Source organism: Grampus griseus (assembly GCF_964374135.1).
Source record: "Grampus griseus genome assembly, chromosome: 14".
Classification (NCBI taxonomy): Eukaryota; Metazoa; Chordata; class Mammalia; order Artiodactyla; family Delphinidae; genus Grampus; species Grampus griseus.
This window is the reverse complement of record NC_139008.1, coordinates 51,054,486-51,071,826: the sequence shown is the minus strand read 5'-3', so window position 1 is coordinate 51,071,826 and position 17,341 is coordinate 51,054,486. Positions and strand designations below refer to the sequence as shown.

General features: G+C 39.4%; 1 protein-coding gene across 6 annotated transcripts in view; it reads left to right on the top strand.

The window, feature by feature from the left end:
* Positions 1–2,380: 2,380 nt before the first annotated feature.
* Positions 2,381–17,341, top strand: part of SNAP25 (synaptosome associated protein 25) — a gene marked incomplete at both ends in the record, with an annotated part of 28,532 nt that continues 13,571 nt past the window's right edge. For 5 of the 6 annotated variants that reach the window (XM_082669944.1, XM_082669943.1, XM_082669941.1 and 2 more), the window contains 3 exons: positions 2,381–2,452; positions 4,364–4,405; positions 11,995–12,043. In XM_082669944.1, coding sequence (XP_082526070.1) covers positions 2,381–2,452; positions 4,364–4,405; positions 11,995–12,043 — 163 coding nt within the window. The remainder of the gene's footprint in view (positions 2,453–4,363; positions 4,406–11,994; positions 12,044–17,341) is intronic. The other variant, XM_082669946.1, reaches the window with a different exon arrangement.

Genomic DNA, 17,341 nt, shown 5'->3' with positions numbered 1-17,341 from the left:
GGATTAAATCTGACTTGTAGTCCTAAAACTCTGTCCATCAAAGGCAAATTCACTTTTATATTGTACTCCGTGCATCTTTTTTTTTTTTTTTTTTTTTTTTTTTTGCGGTACGCGGGCCTCTCACTGCTGTGGCGTCTCCGTTGCGGAGCACAGGCTCCGGACACGCAGGCTCAGCAGCCATGGCTCACGGGCCCAGCCGCTCCGCAGCATGTGGGATCTTCCTGGACCGGGGCACGAACCCGTGTCCCCTGCATCGGCAGGCAGACTCTCAACCACTGCGCCACCAGGGAAGCCCCGTGCATCATTTCTTGTTTTAAAATATGGTCCAGGAAACACAAACCCTATCACAGGAAACTCCAGGCAAAGGAAATTCTACAAACAACTACAGACAGGAAAACACACCACACCCTGTATCTGTCTATAGCAAATATACAGTGCCCTGTGGACAGGAAATGCTTTAAGAATTTCTGGGGGCACATCCATCTGCAAACAGACGTAGAGGAGTGGGAAACAGCAACAGCACTACAGGTCTGAAAGCACAAAGACCTCTATCTTCTAACAAACTGGCCTATTAAAAGGAAAGGTCACTTGCTGGCTTAGACTGAAGGAAGAAGTTCTGCCAAGGAACCCAGCAGCAAAATATGAAGATGGAGAACAGGGTGAGAAAGCGCGCTTGTTTGTCTCCACCTGGAAATCCTCTGAGAGGTGCTGCTTGGAGACTGGAGATTCAGGCACTCGGTTGGTTTCCCTGTTTTCAGGCTTCCGTGGGTGACCAGCACTGCAGCAACATGCCTCTTGCCCAGCCATCAGTAAATGAAAGCTAATTAACGAACACTGGATTTGTTTCACTCTTAGCAAAGGGTACAGGCTTATCCTGAATGAGCAAGCTTTCTGAATATTAAGCTCCCACATCGTTTCAAACAAGGTTGATCAGAACTTTCTATAATATATGCCCGTCAACAAGCCAATGAGTCTGGTATTATTTACGCTGTTGAGAAAGCTGGGGCTCAGAGACAGCGATAAACTTGTCCAGAGTCACCCAGCAACTGAGTGCCAGAACCAGCAGTACAACTACGTCTTTCTGATATCAAAGCTACGACCCACAATCTACTCAGCATTTCTGGTCCACCATTTTATCCTGGAGGGCAGATCCCAGTCACTCAGAGGAATATAGGAATTTTGTTTCTGCTCATCTCAAAGTTTAGGAATGACTTGGTATAAATTTCTTCCAAATTCTGTTTCCTAGATCCCTAATTTCTAAAATGGAGACTTGTGTTTAAGTAAAACGCAAAGCATTTAAAACTCTACATCATATCATGAGTACATATTCTGGTGGCCAGAATGGAGGAGGTGGGTAGGGAAAGAAAGGCTCTGGAGGGAGCCTAGTCTGGTTAACTGTAAGTTGCACTAAACGGGATTTCAAGAGAGCAGCCAGAAGAATGCACAGGTCACGTTTCAGGACCAAGGGCCCATCCTTCTTTAGAAAAATTCCTGTGCACACCCACATAAGCCCTCTTGGCAACCTCTGATAACAACTGAAAGAGATGAAAGATTTTCTGTCTTTTGCTTTTAAATGCCCCTAAATACAATGGAATACTACTCACCAGCAAGAAGGAATGCACTATTAGTACATGCTACAACATGAGTGAATCTCAAAATGATTACGCTAAGTGAAAGAAGCCAGAAAAAAATAATCCATACTGTATCTTTCCATTCATATAAAATTCTAGGAAATGCAAACTAATTTATAGTGACAGAAAGCAGATAAGCAGTTGTCTTGGCACGGGGCTACAGTGAGATGGGATGGGTGGGTGGGTAGGATTTTAAAAGGCATGAGGAAACTTCTGGGGGTGATGGATATGTTTATTTTCTTAATTGTGGTCATGGTTTCCTGGGAGGATGCATCTGTCAAAACTTCTCATTGTATACTTCAAAGATATGGGATTTATTGTGTGCCAAATATACCTCAATAAAGCTGTTAAAAAGTAAAATAGAAATAAATAAGTGGGAGGTTAAAGGTATTCTAACACGGAACCACATCCTTCCCTACTGACATTTCAAACTTGAGTGGTGTGTGTCTTAAAAATTATTTCATAGGCAGACAGGTATCCATCTCCATTGTAACGTAGGCGAATAGGTATTCATGGTGGCTTTTGGAGAAAGAGCATCATTCTGCGGACTCCTGTCTGGGTACAGCTTACAGCTAAGAAGATGAGTCATGGAGACAGAGTATGGACCGTTGAGACCTTCCCCTAGCTGAGCACACCTGCCTGTACACATATAAGCTCTCACATTTTCAAATCTGCTACTTTCCAGGTTCCGTGGCCAAACCCATCACTGACGCCCCAGTCCAGGCACCCCGCCAACCCCCACCCCTACCATGGCTGAAGACGCAGACATGCGCAATGAGCTGGAGGAGATGCAGCGAAGGGCTGACCAGCTGGCTGATGAGGTGAGGGATGGAGACCTGGGAAGGGAGCAAAAGATGGAGAGCTGCGTAGTTTGTCTTATTCAGGTTGAGGTGGGAAAAGGGCTTCTTCTCGTCTCAGAAAAAAAAAAAACAGGAGGAGTATGACTTTGATTTCCGATGTATCTAAGGGCTCTGCACACAGGAATGGGTTGGTTATAAAACTTGCATGCAGTTCAGTGACTGAGCCCAAGCTTCCAATGCCTAGAAATCTAGAGAAGTCAAGATCCTCTAAGAAAAGTACTGTCTTTGGGTGTCTTACAGCCAGCGTTTTGCCAGAGTTGGCTCAATTCTGAGAGCTGGTTGTTACATTGTCCAGAACTTTGCAAGGTGGTATTAAAATTGAATTATATAAACTGACAATTGAATAGATCATATTAAAATCAAAGGTAATAAATACTCAGATCTCGTCACGTCCTAATGATTTTACTACTATCTATGCTTTCAAAGTTCTTGGCATGTGTTGTATCTGTAGTGTGAGGATACCGTCTAGTGGCGTGTTACCGTGAACCTTCCCAAGTTCACCTTCAGTGATACCATGGTGTAGTTAGAAATCAGAGAGGGAAAAAGTATTTACACGACGGAATCTGCAAACACTACAAATCAGGGCTTGACCTATTGTTTTGTTGACCCTCTAGACTTAAGAAAGTGGAAAAGTATTAATAATACAGATTAAACTTAAAAGTATGAACCTCCGCAGCCATTACACTATAAGCAACACAAAAAAGAATTGAGAAAATCTTCCAGTATTTGAAAACTATGATTCTCTTCAGCAGAGAAGCCACTTGCATCATTGACAAATGAATAAAGTTCCCAAACATGTCTTCATTCTTTCACTTGCCTTTTATTCACTCACGTAAATGAAAATATCAACCAGCGTTCATGCCAGAGCTGCTCTTGTTTTATGCGTGCTTAGCTGTGGACACAAGAGTTCAGCAAAAATCAACAAAAGTTTTCTGTGACAATCGATTGGCTATACAGAATTTGCAATAAGGTGTTGTGTATTTTATTATTATTTATAAATTTTATGGTAGTCATCCTTTATATCATTAAAATAATACACACACACACACACACACACACACACATCTTTTTTCTGGAGAGCCCATTGTTAACATTACCAGCATACCTCTGCTTACAGCCATTCTATTTCAAAAAGCAGCCTGCTGACAGTACTTCCAGGAAAGTGAACATGCTTCATGTTCCTGCAAACTCTTGTCCAAAATAAGTTTGCCATTGAAAAGCACAGCTTTTGAGAAATCACACTGGTTGCTGGATTCTAGTAATTTAAAAGGAACTTAGAAAAAAGTGACCACACTGTGTCCAAGGGGCCAGTGCTGAATTCATTTTTTCTTATCTAAGGATGAAGATAATTATTATAGCTTTCTCCTATAGACTAGTTGTTTCAAACACGCTTGATTTTTTTTCCACCCTAGGGCAACAACTTAATTTGTACTGATAAGAACTTCCAATTGTGTTTCTAGGAGCTTTATAAGAAAATCGATGTTAGATTCATCTCAATTCATGACAAATGATATTTGCCTTTAAAATTCAATATTCCTGGTCCAGGGAGGCCAAATTAGTCCTCTGAGTATTCGAGATAATTTTTCATGCCTCCTGCACATGCAAAATTACCTTTTCGAGCTTACTTTGTCTTTGATATCAAAATCAACTTCGTCTGGTTTTGATTTTATGACAATCAGCTTTAATGTAATTGCTTTAGGGAATCTTATTATGTAGAAAGCCTGATAGGAAAGAGATTGAAATTGTGGTTCAGTTACAAACTTCAAAGAACATGTGATAACAACCCTTTATGTTTCCCAAGTGAAGAAAGTTTTTCTGATATTCCAAGAACTCTGGATCCTGCACTCATAATATTTGTGTTTTTTATCTTAGTCGCTGGAAAGCACCCGTCGTATGCTACAACTGGTTGAAGAGGTAAGCAGTGACTATATTTTAAGATGAACTAATCCCTTTGGCTGACATATCCTTTGCCTAGACCCTTTGCCTTTCCCTAGACCACTGTCCCATTTATTCCAGTGTGAATGTAGCTACCAGAAAGCCATATAATGAGAGAGATGCTATATTTAAGTTGCCAGGTAGCCATCAAAGTATTCACTTTCCCTCCAGCCCAGCCTATCTTCCTAGTCTCGGAAGCAGAAGAGGGTGGTATTTCCAAGTATGTAAATGTTCCCAAGAAATCACAAAAACAAATCAGAACGATTTTTTAATATACGAAAGAATTATCTACATAAAATCCTCATTTGTACTGATTTTGATGCCTCTAAATTACATCTAATCTTGGCCTTCTGTTTTAAATCTAGCTACATATATCACTTTAAAAAATATGTACCCAGAGAGGCATAATTTTCAGAAATTGTTACATTTATAGTCAGGCACTAAAATTCATGAAATAATAGGAAAATCCTTTAATAAAGGGAAATATCAAGTCTAGTCATGTAAATATAGAAGCTCTTTTATATTCCTGACTCTGGATTTAACATTCATTTTCAAGGCATGGTTAATGAATCCGTGACTATTTTTAAATGGGTGAAATAGGGCAGACAGCAATAATGGAATCAAAAGGCCATTTGCAATAAACCTCATTTATTCCAATTTGGGAGAGCGGCAGACAACCAGGAAGAATAAATGGATTAATTGAACTTGTCCGTTGGGAGAGATGAAGTGGAAAAAGAATGGGATGAGCTATATTTATCTTAACTGAATAAAACAAGTCTAATCATTTTTATTCAGTGAGATGCTGTTTTATCTATGCTTTGAAAATGCTTATCAATGTATAAATTCATGTGTGGTTATCATCTTTAGAGATCTTGGGGGTTTTCTAGCAGAATGATCAAATGAGCCTACTTGCCTCATGCTACTGTAAATTGCTTTTGCAATGACATGAAAGGAGAAAAGTGTCAATTTTATAAGGCTAAAAGGAAGGGCAGCCGCCTCTTACACTATGGAAGCCAACATTTTCCCTTACTTCTGCAGCTTCAGCTTCTCAGCTAAGAATGGTATATAGCTAACTGTGAATTGCCACAGGAGGGGGAGGAGAAGGTGGCAACCAAGAGCTCAGAGGACCCCTGGGAAGGGAAGGGGGTCCACTGAAGGAGATCTATTATCATGAAAAATGAGAGTTTGAGCCTGCAGCATAGTACAAATTGGCCCCCACAGGAGGTGGGCCAGCAAGGGGCCCTCAGCAGCACAGGAAAGCAACCTTCACTCTCTTAATGAAGAGAAATGCTTTCTTTGTGCTGTCCTGGGACTCACGCAGTACTTGAGGACCAAAAAGGAGGCAGATATTCTAAATCTACTAGTGTCGGTGAGGCTTTCAGAATCCACATGTTGCCCCTCATCTTGTCATGAGAACAAGTAAAAGGAACAGATCTGAGTAACATCCACACATGAGCTCTCACCGTGACAGGAAGGCAGGGAGCCCAGAAGTCAGCTGACATCATTATCTTGATTCGTGTTTATGACCTTCAACCATGGCCTCCAAGCTCATATTTCATTTTCATTTGTGTGTGTGCACATGTGAAGGGAGTTTCTAAACTGCAAAATCTATCACCAGTTTGCCCACCTGTGCAATGTTGAAACTGCCCAGAGCACAGAAAGTGATGGAGGAATGCATCCAACACACTTTTCCCAACTGGCCCCTCCCCCATCAGAGTCTTTGGGCTGCAGAGACTTCTTTTTCTGTGTCTTCTTAAATTGCAGGCAACGTTGACCAGTCTTGGAAAAGGAGTGTCTGCTCTAATTTATTCTGGAAAAAAAAAATCTCAAAAGCTCTATTAATTGAAGTAGGATTCTCAAATATTACATTTTTGTTTTTCCTAAAGTGTTTCTCGATCAAGCATGAAGTTGCATCTTAGAACAGGGGGTGAAACAGATGGATGCTGTCTCCTACCTCTAACAAATGAGAGGAGGCTATTAGACTTTCCATCCTTAGGAAATTATGAGCAAGGCATTATTAGACTAGATTGATTGCTCTTACATCCTCCTGGGTTATCTTATATTGATGGTCAAACATCCCTTATATCTAGGGCATTGGCCAGTCAGATGTTATTCTGCTTTCAATCAGGAAGGAAATTCTCTTTAAAGAGAATCAGCATTAAATATTCATCAAGGGCAGAAATCATTTGGAAAATCTGAGCATTGAAATACTAGGATCTTGCCCATGATCCCAAAGTCTATCAGTGCCATATAATTTGAATTGAGCTGAATGCTTATTGAAATTCAGTCTCAAAGACAGGAAAGGTTACTCAACTTGTGAAGTTTCCCTGAGGCAAACAATCCCACTTTCAGTGGAATGTATAGGACTTTGTGCCATCCCTCATGGACTTTACGATGTAACAGAGTGGAAGGCATGGAAGCTTGGTTTTCAATAGAAGCCATCATCAGTGTATCAAGGACAATGTAAAGTTACACAGAGATCAGTAGAGAAAGTTCAGAAAAGCTGAATACCATACACACATAAAAAGATTAGAAATCACATAGCACTTGGTTCCCAGCCTGGGGCTGGGAACTGGCTCTTTTGATGGATGCATTTCAGCAAATATTTATGGAATGCCTGATGCTGGAGGTGGAAGATCAAAATTGATATCATGTAGAAAAACAGATATGAAAATAGCTCTCCAAATTCAAGGCCACACCTGCCTCAGGAGCACAGAGGAGGGGACAATGAATTCTAGAGGGAGAGTCATGAATACTATTTGATTCCAGACAAAAAAGTTAACTCTGCTAATACTAACTGCAGGAAATGAGCTCTACATGTTAATGCCTTGGGCTATAGAACAAAGCCCGGAAAAGCCACACTGCCCTAGGGCAGGCTGATCCAAAGCCCCACACAGAGCTTTCACGCAGTGGTGGTTACTGAGGGCTCCCCAACATTTATGGGTGTTTCAGCATCTTTTCTTTTCATTCCAACTTATCTTTTGAAACACGTTGGCCACAAGAAGAAAATAAGCATTCTAAAGCTATGTCTTTGTTATGCCAGACTTTGTACTAAAGGTGGAAAATTCAGGCTGAGCAGTTGTTTTCAGGTAGGCAGTTGTAGGGATCTTTTGGAACTCTCGCGGTTAAGAGAGTGTCTGGACTGGCCTAGTTTTAGCTCAGGTGTATTGGACTTTGGGAAAAGCATTGCAGGATGACAAAGGACTTTAAAATGTTCTATAAACATGGTCTTAGATCATCAGCAAGAAAAAAATAAGAATAGAGAAATAAAAAGTAAAATGAAAGAAATGAAAAAAAAAAAATCGGGGACTTCCCTGGTGGTCCAGTGGTTAAGAATCTGCCTTCCAATGAAGGGGATGTGGGTTCAATCGCTGGTTGGGGAACTAAGATGCCTCATGCCATGGGGCAACTAAGCCCACGTGCCGAAGCTACCGTGCCTACGCACTCTGGAGCCCACACACCACAGCTAGAGAGCCTGAGTGCTGCAACTAGAGAGAAGCCCATGTGCCACAACGAAGAGCCCAAGCCCGCGTGCTGCGACGCAGATCCCATGCACCGCAACTAAGACCCAGTGCAGCAAAATAAGTAAATAAATAAATATATTTTTAAAAATCACTGGCATCTCCAACTCCCCCTGTTCACAGTTAGACAAGTTTCCCAGGGATCTTGAACAGGAACCAGGAATTGAGCTAAGACAAAAATAGAACAACCTCCTCTCCCTCCTAGCTATTAAAACATAATACTCATTAAGGAACCAGAGAAAGTAATATTCTGCCTCCCCCAAGATATCGTCCCATCCCTGTCCTTCTCTCTTGCCCTCCTAGTTCCTCCAAAGGACCACCCAGTTGTTTTGATAAAAGTTGTCAGCAAAAAGTGGAGCCAAATATAAGTTCTACTATTTATTGAGAACCTACTATATGCCAGCGACTGTGCTCAGAGTTTATTATCTAATTTAATCCCTGCAGTCACTTTTTCTACTGCTTTGCTCTCCATTTTACCAAGGAGGAAATTGAAGTCCACAGTGGTTAAGAAACTTGCTTGAGACACACAGCCACAAAAGACAGAGATGAAATTCAAACTCAGATCTACCTGATTCCAGAGTGTGAATTCTTACAACATTTCCCTTACACCAGCAATTCCCACAATATTTAAAAATTTTTTGAGAATTCCACAAAAAGCAAAAGGATCTAAGAAAACAAACATAGCAGCTCATCCTAAACTGACAGATTCCACACAAATGAAATCCTTTATCTCAGTTTTTGAATCATGGCCTCCAGTGGAGTTGAACCTGTAGAAGCTTTTAGGTTCTGTAGCTTATTTTGTCTTTATAAATCTTGGGAAGTGAGGGAGCTGTTTCTGTCCCCATCTGACAGCTGGAAAAGCTGAGACACAGAACGGATGACTCTAGAGCAATAGAACTGTAAAGATAAGTCTAGAATTCAGAATTACTGACTCCCAGATGCCAGCTCTGTTCGCTTGACCAAACTGTTTATCATTCTGTGAAGCACAGTTTAGAAGCCAGGAATTTGTCTGGCCCTTACCTTAGTGCCTGGGGCAGAGTGGAAGCACAATAACCATTTAGTGAATGAATGAATGAATGAACAAACTAATGAACGAGTGAGTGAATGAACCAACCTAGCAACTACCCAGTCTTATTTAGCATCTCTATCCTTATCTTAAATATGGGAAAGCATCCTGAAAGGTCAAGTGACTCTTCCCCAATCTCAAGACTATTAACTGGCTGAGCTAAGAACATAATCCAGCATTCCTGACTCTCTGACCTGTGCTCACTGCTTCTGTTCTCTCAAATTGGGGCAAACTCTTGGTGGTTCTGTGAATCATTCCAGCACTGAAACATTTAGCACCAAATTGAACAAAGAGGAAATTATACTTGCAGAGGAAATTATACTTTATTTTATTTATTATATAACATAAATGGGTAGAGCAGAAAGGGTCAACAGATGAGAGCTGAACTGACCAAACTGAAGTCACTCACCTGTTTCTCACCCTCCATCCCAAATAGAACAGAACAGAAATCTCGTGCATAGCCTTGAGTTGGGTCCTTAGAGAAGAAGATGCTCTCTGAGATGACTCCATCCTCACTGGAACTTGCATTGTCACATCCATATGCCTGAATGAGCCATCTGCATTTTACAATTTCCTCTCATAAACAATGGCTAAAATTTGCATAAAAGGGGCATAGAAATTGTTAAAATACAGTCTAGTGTAGACAAATGTCCATTTATAACACACTGAAGAACAAGATTTTGAAATGTCTTGTGGGGTCTAGAATCTTGCTGCTCCATGTATGACCCTGCACCAGCCAGCATCGCCGATCTTGTTCAAAATGAAAAATCTCAGTCTCTACCCCAGTCCTACTGAATCAGGATCTATATTTTAACAAGATGTTTTCTATGCAGGGAATTCATATACACATTAAAGTTTGAGCAGTAGTCTAGAAACTTCTGGTGGTAGTCTGTAATGATGATATTTTTAGTTTGCCCAGATATCCTGCGCTAGATGCATTTTGTGAAGGTATTTATTTTATTAACCCTGGTGTAAGGCTAACTATAGGCCAGGCACCGTTCTAACACGTGCCGCCTATTAATTTACTGAATTCGCATAAGAACTCAATGAAGTATGAACTATTATGATTGCTGTATTACAAATGAGAGAACTGAGGCACAGAGCAATTAAGACATTTGCCTGAGGTCCTGCAGCCAGAAAAGAAAATCACCAGGATTCCAAGGCAGAGTCTAGCTCCAGAATCTGTGCTGTCAATGACTCCTGAAGTCATCCTGAGCCATCACTCTCCAAACTACATCCTGACTTTGCAACTAAAACTTATCAAAATGTGTTCAACCGCTAATTTGAAAAGATACATGCACCCCAGTGTTCATAGCAGCATTATTTACAATTGCCAAGGTATGGAAATGACCTAAGTGTCCATCAAGAGATGAATGGATAAAGAAGCTGTGGTATATATATACAATGGAATACTATTCAGCCCATAAAAAAGAATGAAATTTCGCCATTTGCAGCAACATGGATGGACTTGGAGGGTATTATGTCAAATGAAATAAGTCAGACAGACAAAGACAAATACTGTATGATATCTTATCTGTGGAATCTAAAAAACACAACAAACTAGTGACTAAAACAGAAAAGAAGCAGACTTACAGATATAGAGACAAACTAGTTGTTACCAGTGGGGAGAGGGAAGGGGGAAGGGGCCATAGAGGTGTAGGGGTAAAAAAGGGGTTCTTATATGATTACATGAAATCATGTATGTGAAAGTTTTGAAAATTATAAAGCACTATACAACTTAAAGAATCTTTCATTCAATTTTTTTAAAACAAGCAAAATAGGCTTTTCTGTCTGGGAGAGTTAACTGCACATGTTCTCTGAAATGGTGAGCTTATAAAAGCTCACAGAAATAATTTTCAGTGTTTTATTTTATTTTTTGAAAGCACTATTGGAATTAAATTGTTGAAATACTGTTAAAAAAACAAAACAAAACACTTTTGTTGACCTCCACTAACATCTCTCTCTTAGGTTAAAGTAAGTCAGTCGAAAATAAATGGGGCCATGAGAGACATATTTTAGAATTTATTCTAGGTACCACCATGAGCTTTTCTTGAAAAAACAATTAATCCAAACTGTAAGCACTGCCATTTAATATCTATTAATAATCACCCTATAAAACGGAAGGTCTTTACATAACTAGTTCCTGGAAATGATGATTATGAACAATGCAAATATCTCTGCTCCTTTTTTCCCACCCACCAACTCCCACTCCCCTCCACTAAATAGTTCAGGGCTGTTTGGTTTATTTAGAGCATAAGGGGTGAACAAAAAAACTGTAGTAAAACTTGTGGATGAATTATTTTCTCACACCATATTATTGTGCAGAATTTCAGATTTCATTAGAAAAAGGCCTTATTTCTCATCTGTCATTCCCTTTTCTAAATCTTGCAGAACTTCTCTCCATAGAGAAAGAAATGGAAGATTGAATTTCCTTTTGAGCTATGTTTCTCAACCTTTGTGAAGCTGTCATCTTTTTTGATAAACCTAAAAATCTCACCACCACTCCCAAGATTCTTACACATCTTTTCAGTAGAGCACCCCTCCCCAGTTCACCTAGGGAAACTTTCTGATCTATCGTGCCAGAGAAGATTTAGTCCTGAAGATTTTGAAAGATTTGCTTTCTGTGGTTGGTGTTACAAAAACTATAGGCATTTTTATTTTCCAGATATAAAATCACACTATAATATTAAGTATGTGTATTTCAAGTCCATGCCAAGCCCCATCCCGAGCCCTACCCCATGGAGACTGAGCTACATCCCCCTCTTCTATCTGAGAATCACTGATGAAGCAAGTCCACAGGTGACCCACCTCTCTGAGTTCCTCCCCAGCCCCTAATACTCTCCGCCATATTTCCTCCCTCTTTTTCCTTTGGTCCTTCTTCATTTTCCATATCTAGGGCTAATTGTCCCCTTACTGATTTCTCTTTCTCTCTTTTCTCTCTCTAACTCTTTTTCCACTTTGCTACCATTATTGGAATGTAGAGTAAAGATGCTGGTATCAGGACTTTGGTTATGTTGGATGAACAAGGAGGTAAGTTCAGATTTCTTCAGTAAGAACAATTCCTCATCTGAATAAAGTCCATTAAAAAATGATTTGTGCATCTACAGGTGGTCATTGATGTGTGTTATGCACATATATGTGTGTAAGAGTTCTACAGTTTTTATCTTGCTTTTTTTCTCCTTTTTCTGTTGAAAAGGTTAGTAAATGTATGGAAATGTTGAGATCTTCATGGTTGAATAAATGGTACTACATGCCCTGTTATATGTGTTGGGGTAATACAATTTTGAAGGCAGAAGTCATTTGTTTGAATTTTTAATGATAGGATTTTGGAGAGTTTGAGAATTCTCCTCCTCATCCCCAATCTTTCCCATAAATTTGATGTGATAATTCCTATATAGAATGAGAGTATAGTATACCATATTGTCCATTTCTTTTGACCATCCTAATTCAGCATCTGGCAATATTGATTTCCAAGTCATTATGAGAATTCCTTGAATAACTGGAAGCTGTTTTTAACAGGACATAAACTGAGGGAAATCATTGTAAAGTGGAAAATTGAACCACTTAAAATATTTGAACTTTTTCTTTTAATTATTACGGAAATACTAGAAGCAGTGAACATCAGAGTGCCAACATTTTAGTATAGCATATTTAGTCTACAGTGGAACCTAGAAGGGTAATACCAAACTTTTTTTCTTTGATTTATACATAGAATCATACAGCAATGATTTATTTAATTCTAGCCACAAGTTAGTTACCTGATTCCATTCTGAATTCTTATCATAATAATCAGATTTAGCAGAATTTTTTCTCTTTATGTATATTTTACAAAGACATTAGAAAACTCTTAGCAATCACGAGAAATTTTTTGTCAAAGATAAAAATATAAAATTTTTACAACATGGAACACCATAAACAAACTCCAAGAATAAACCTCAAACTGGGGAGGGGGGGAGGGGGCGGGAAACTGCCTTATGGATAACAGACATAAGGCATTTCCCTAAAATACAGAGAGACCTTGCATTTTATCAAAGAAAAGGACAACAACGTACAAGAAACAATGGATGTAATACGTAAATCATCAGTTTCCAAGTAGACAAATGAAACCATGCTTCACCCAACAACAGTAATGAGATGCCACTCTTTAGCAGATTGGCACAACTTCTTTTAATTGATAACAATCAATGCTGTGAATATGTTGGGAAAACAGAAACTCTCAGTCTACAGATGGGCACTGTTGATCGGTACAAAGTTTAAGAGTAATTTGATAATATCTCCAAATTTTGATGTTCACCCATCTTTGACCAAGATATTCCACTCATAGAATTATATGCTGCAGATATTCACTGACAACTCCATGAAGAAAAATATACACGCCTTACCTGTAATGGTGTAAAACTGGAAACTAAATGTCTGTCAGTGGGGAGACTGACCAAATCAATTATGATATGGCCAGGAAAGAAATTCTGCATAAAATGTTCTGCAACCTTTACAATATATGAGATCAATTTTTACTGACTTCTGAAGAGTTACAGCAGGAGCAGGGAGGGACTGAAGGAAGGTGTATTATTTGGGGTCCTCTGGGAAGCAACTGCTAAGAATCAATTAGAAGTGTGTGAGACTTCTTAAGGAAATGTCTGTGATGGGTGAAGGGGAGAGGAAGCAGGAGTAGGCAGGGAGAGCCTTTGGACTGTGATGCGGGCTTGACACTTGTGAGAGGAGAGGGGGCAGAAGGAAGATTGGGTAGGAAGAGTCTCATTTTGTAGTGCTGCTCTGAGAAAGTCTCAGCCAGACTGATAGGCAGCCCAGGAGCAAAGACAACCCAATGGAGCAGCCGTGTGACGGGCAGGGATGCATCCGCTCTAGTAAATTGTGCTCAGCTGTTGGCTAGAAGCATCCCAGGGAGGGCATGGCTTCCATGTAAATGTGGTAGATCCCATAGGTGCAACAGCTGGAGGTGTCAGCTAACTACAGGGTCCCTCTTGAAGGGAGATCTGAGGGGTACACCCTCATGGCTGCTATATAAAGACTTTTGTTTCTATATTATTTATTTGTATTGAACTTTTCCAATAAATATACACTAATTTTTTTAAATCGGAAGAAAATTTTTTTAAAAAAACAATTGAACATCAATCCCAACACTTCTCCCCCCATTTTTAAAATATAAATTGTCAAAATTAATACAAAAATAATGGAGCCTAGTGGAGTTGTATTTTGAAGGAATTACAATAGCTGTGGCAGTCTTCAGAACTCTCCAGATGAATTTGCTATAAATCATAAGACTTGCTGGCTTGATGTGTATAACAATGTCCCAGACTTTGAAACTCAGGACACAGCAAATCATTGCTTTTTTAAAAAATTTATTTAATTAGGCAGCAGGTGCCCATACAGAAGAGTGGTACCACATTTCCAGAGCTAAATTGATACATATATACTCAGGTAATAAGGAGTTCTATCTTATTAACTCTTTTAGTTAATAATTTGCGTGTGAAGGGAGTAGAAAAGGAGCATTGCAGTAAGAGAAAAAGTTTGAGAAAGGTTCAGGATAATACCATTTTCTCCCCTAATTATAAAGCATTGACATGAAAAAATAATATATACAAATCTGAAGTCAAAAAGAAAGTGAATAAGATATTGAGTTCAAATTTCATTGTACTTTGATGAAGAAAATCTACAGGCAAAATTTGCCAAAATCTCCAATATAATACAAAAATATATTATTCTTAAACACAAATGATTCTCAGGAACATCTTTACATTATTCTCTGAGAAACGAAGTAAAATTGCAGATTGCCCCCACAAGATAGTTAATGTTCTCAGCTAAGACATTTCAATTGTGGCCACATGCAATAAATGCTAACTTCTTGGTTGAACATATTTCCTAGGATAACCTGGGTTTTACCAGATGCGTGGTGAATAATTGATACTGATGAGAAGCATGCAACTGTAAACCCTCAAAAGTGGGTAGCTTCTGCCTGGTCTTAAATGCTACATGTTCCATTTATACTGTAAGAAGAGATTAGAACTTTTGAAATGACTGATGAGTCAACAACTATCTTTACTGCCATTGTAAATGCATTTTGACACTGCATATGCTGTGTTTAGTTGTTTAGATCAGTAACTGCTTTAAAATTTCTCTCCAGTTATGCTCTACTAATTTTGTCTTTGCCTGAACACCAAAAGTGTTGACTGCAACTGCACAGAAGTCTCAAGAAACAGCCATCCGCCTAAAGAGCCAATCCAGGTTGTCTTGCTAAATGGTTGTGCTAGGAAATTCCTTATGGGATTCTTGTTTTACACCCAGGTGTCAGGAGACACCAAGGAGCACTGAGCATGACAGATGGCCCTGAAATGTCCTACGTCCTTGGACTTTTCTTGTCTCCAAGAGAAATCCCCATGAAAAACCCCTAGCCCTAATGTGGGATGATTTAACCTTTCACTTCCATATCTCTTGTTCCCTTTGTTGGTCTTTGCTGGGTTATATGTTTGTTTTGATGCTGAAAATGCTGCTCTTGGGACAATCCCATGGGAACGGCTACAAACTAAACAGTGAAATCTTTGACCACTGCCTGGCAGAGTAAAGGAAAAGTAAACCCTCATCCACAGAGCCTGCCAACTTTCTTAAAGGGTTCATGGCACTACAGGGTAAAATTTGTGAAAACATCCTTCTTGCTAAAGTCCACTCACCAATATCTCTTATGAATGACTAAAGCTGCATTGCCCAATATGGTAGCCCCTAGTCACGTGGCTATTTAAATTTATTTAAATGAATTTCCATATGGTCATCAATTCTAAGGAAAATGAAAATCATGTAGGCAGCATCTTGTAATTGGTTACACTCATGAAGGCTTACCCATTGGATCAATCAATAGCATTGACCTCTTGCTATTCTTCTACTGTTTCTTTTTTTACTAGATTGAGGATTCTAATGGTCCCACGCTGCTTTACTTACATAATATTAATAGAAAAGATGTCTAAACTTAGATCCCTGAGCATCCTGCCATTGGTGGATCCATTGCAAATAACCAGTCATCCAAATATCATAGCAAAAGAAAGAACAATCTCTTGCCCCAACATATAGTGTGATGTACTGGAATACCTCCCCAATCCCAAATCTTATTCCCCTCCCAGTCTCCAAGAGTAAACAGAAAACAGCCAGAAAGTAAGTTTAGGGAGGAAAGGAGCAGTCAACCCTAGACACTGCATTGCATCAGCCTCTCAGATGCTGCTGTCTACGCCAGAATGGAATGAGGATATTGATTGCTTTCAAGCATTTCCTGAGGAAAATCTTCACAGAAATCATTTAAGTGCTGTGAAGTCCCAATACACCAAACATATCCACAAACGTAACTCAGTAACACTCTTAAAATTGCCATTATTGTGAGCTCCTGCTATGTGCCATAGCACTGAACAAAACAGGCAAAAATCCCTGCCTTTATAGCATTCACATTCAAAGAGGGAACCAAAAAAAAGAAATATTATTGTCAGAATATCTGTGACAAAATGGTTCCACAATATTTTTAAATTTCTTTTTAAATATTTTTATTTTTTAAATTTTTGTTTATTTTTTTATTTATGGCCATGCCATGAGGCATGCTGGATCTTAGTTCCCTGACCAGGGATCGAACCTGTGTCCCCTGCAGTGGAAGCGGTGGAGTCTTAACCACTGGAACCCCAGGGAAGTCCCACAATATTTTTTTAATTAAGGATTTGACTGATAATTGTGTATAACGAAACATTCAACCAATATTGGAGCAATAAAATAGTTTTCTGAATCAGCTTTTCTGAAAGAACTCCAGAATTCCTATTTGCTATGATCTTTGCTGAACAAACTGGCAAAACATGGCCGAACCCTGCTCTCAGAAATAGGGATTTGGACCTGCCTGTTTGTTTTTATCTTTTAATTTGAATTCTCTGGTTCAGAAATTCAACACTTGTGGGCCAGTTCACTTTTATTTATGTTATTTTCTAATCCCTGGAGACACAGTGGGTGGGGATCTTGAAATGTCAGAAAGTTATCTTAGCTGAAAATATTAACTCAAGAGAAATTCCTTAGGAAAGGCAAACACCTGAATGTGTGTCCCCATGCCATAACCTGTGCATATGTCAGCTGTCATTAGTTGAGTCCAGCAAGTTTTCCCTCTGAACCCAGATGCTTCAATCTCATCTCAACCCAGCTCTCCAGGAAGCCATTAGCAATTCCTCGATTGGAATTTGGCGTCCCTATTCTGTCTGTACTTAACATAGTTCTTGTTTTGAGGATATTGGGCTCCTTTCCCCCCAACCAATCCCCTCATTTGATAGTTAATTTGATCTACAGACTAATTTA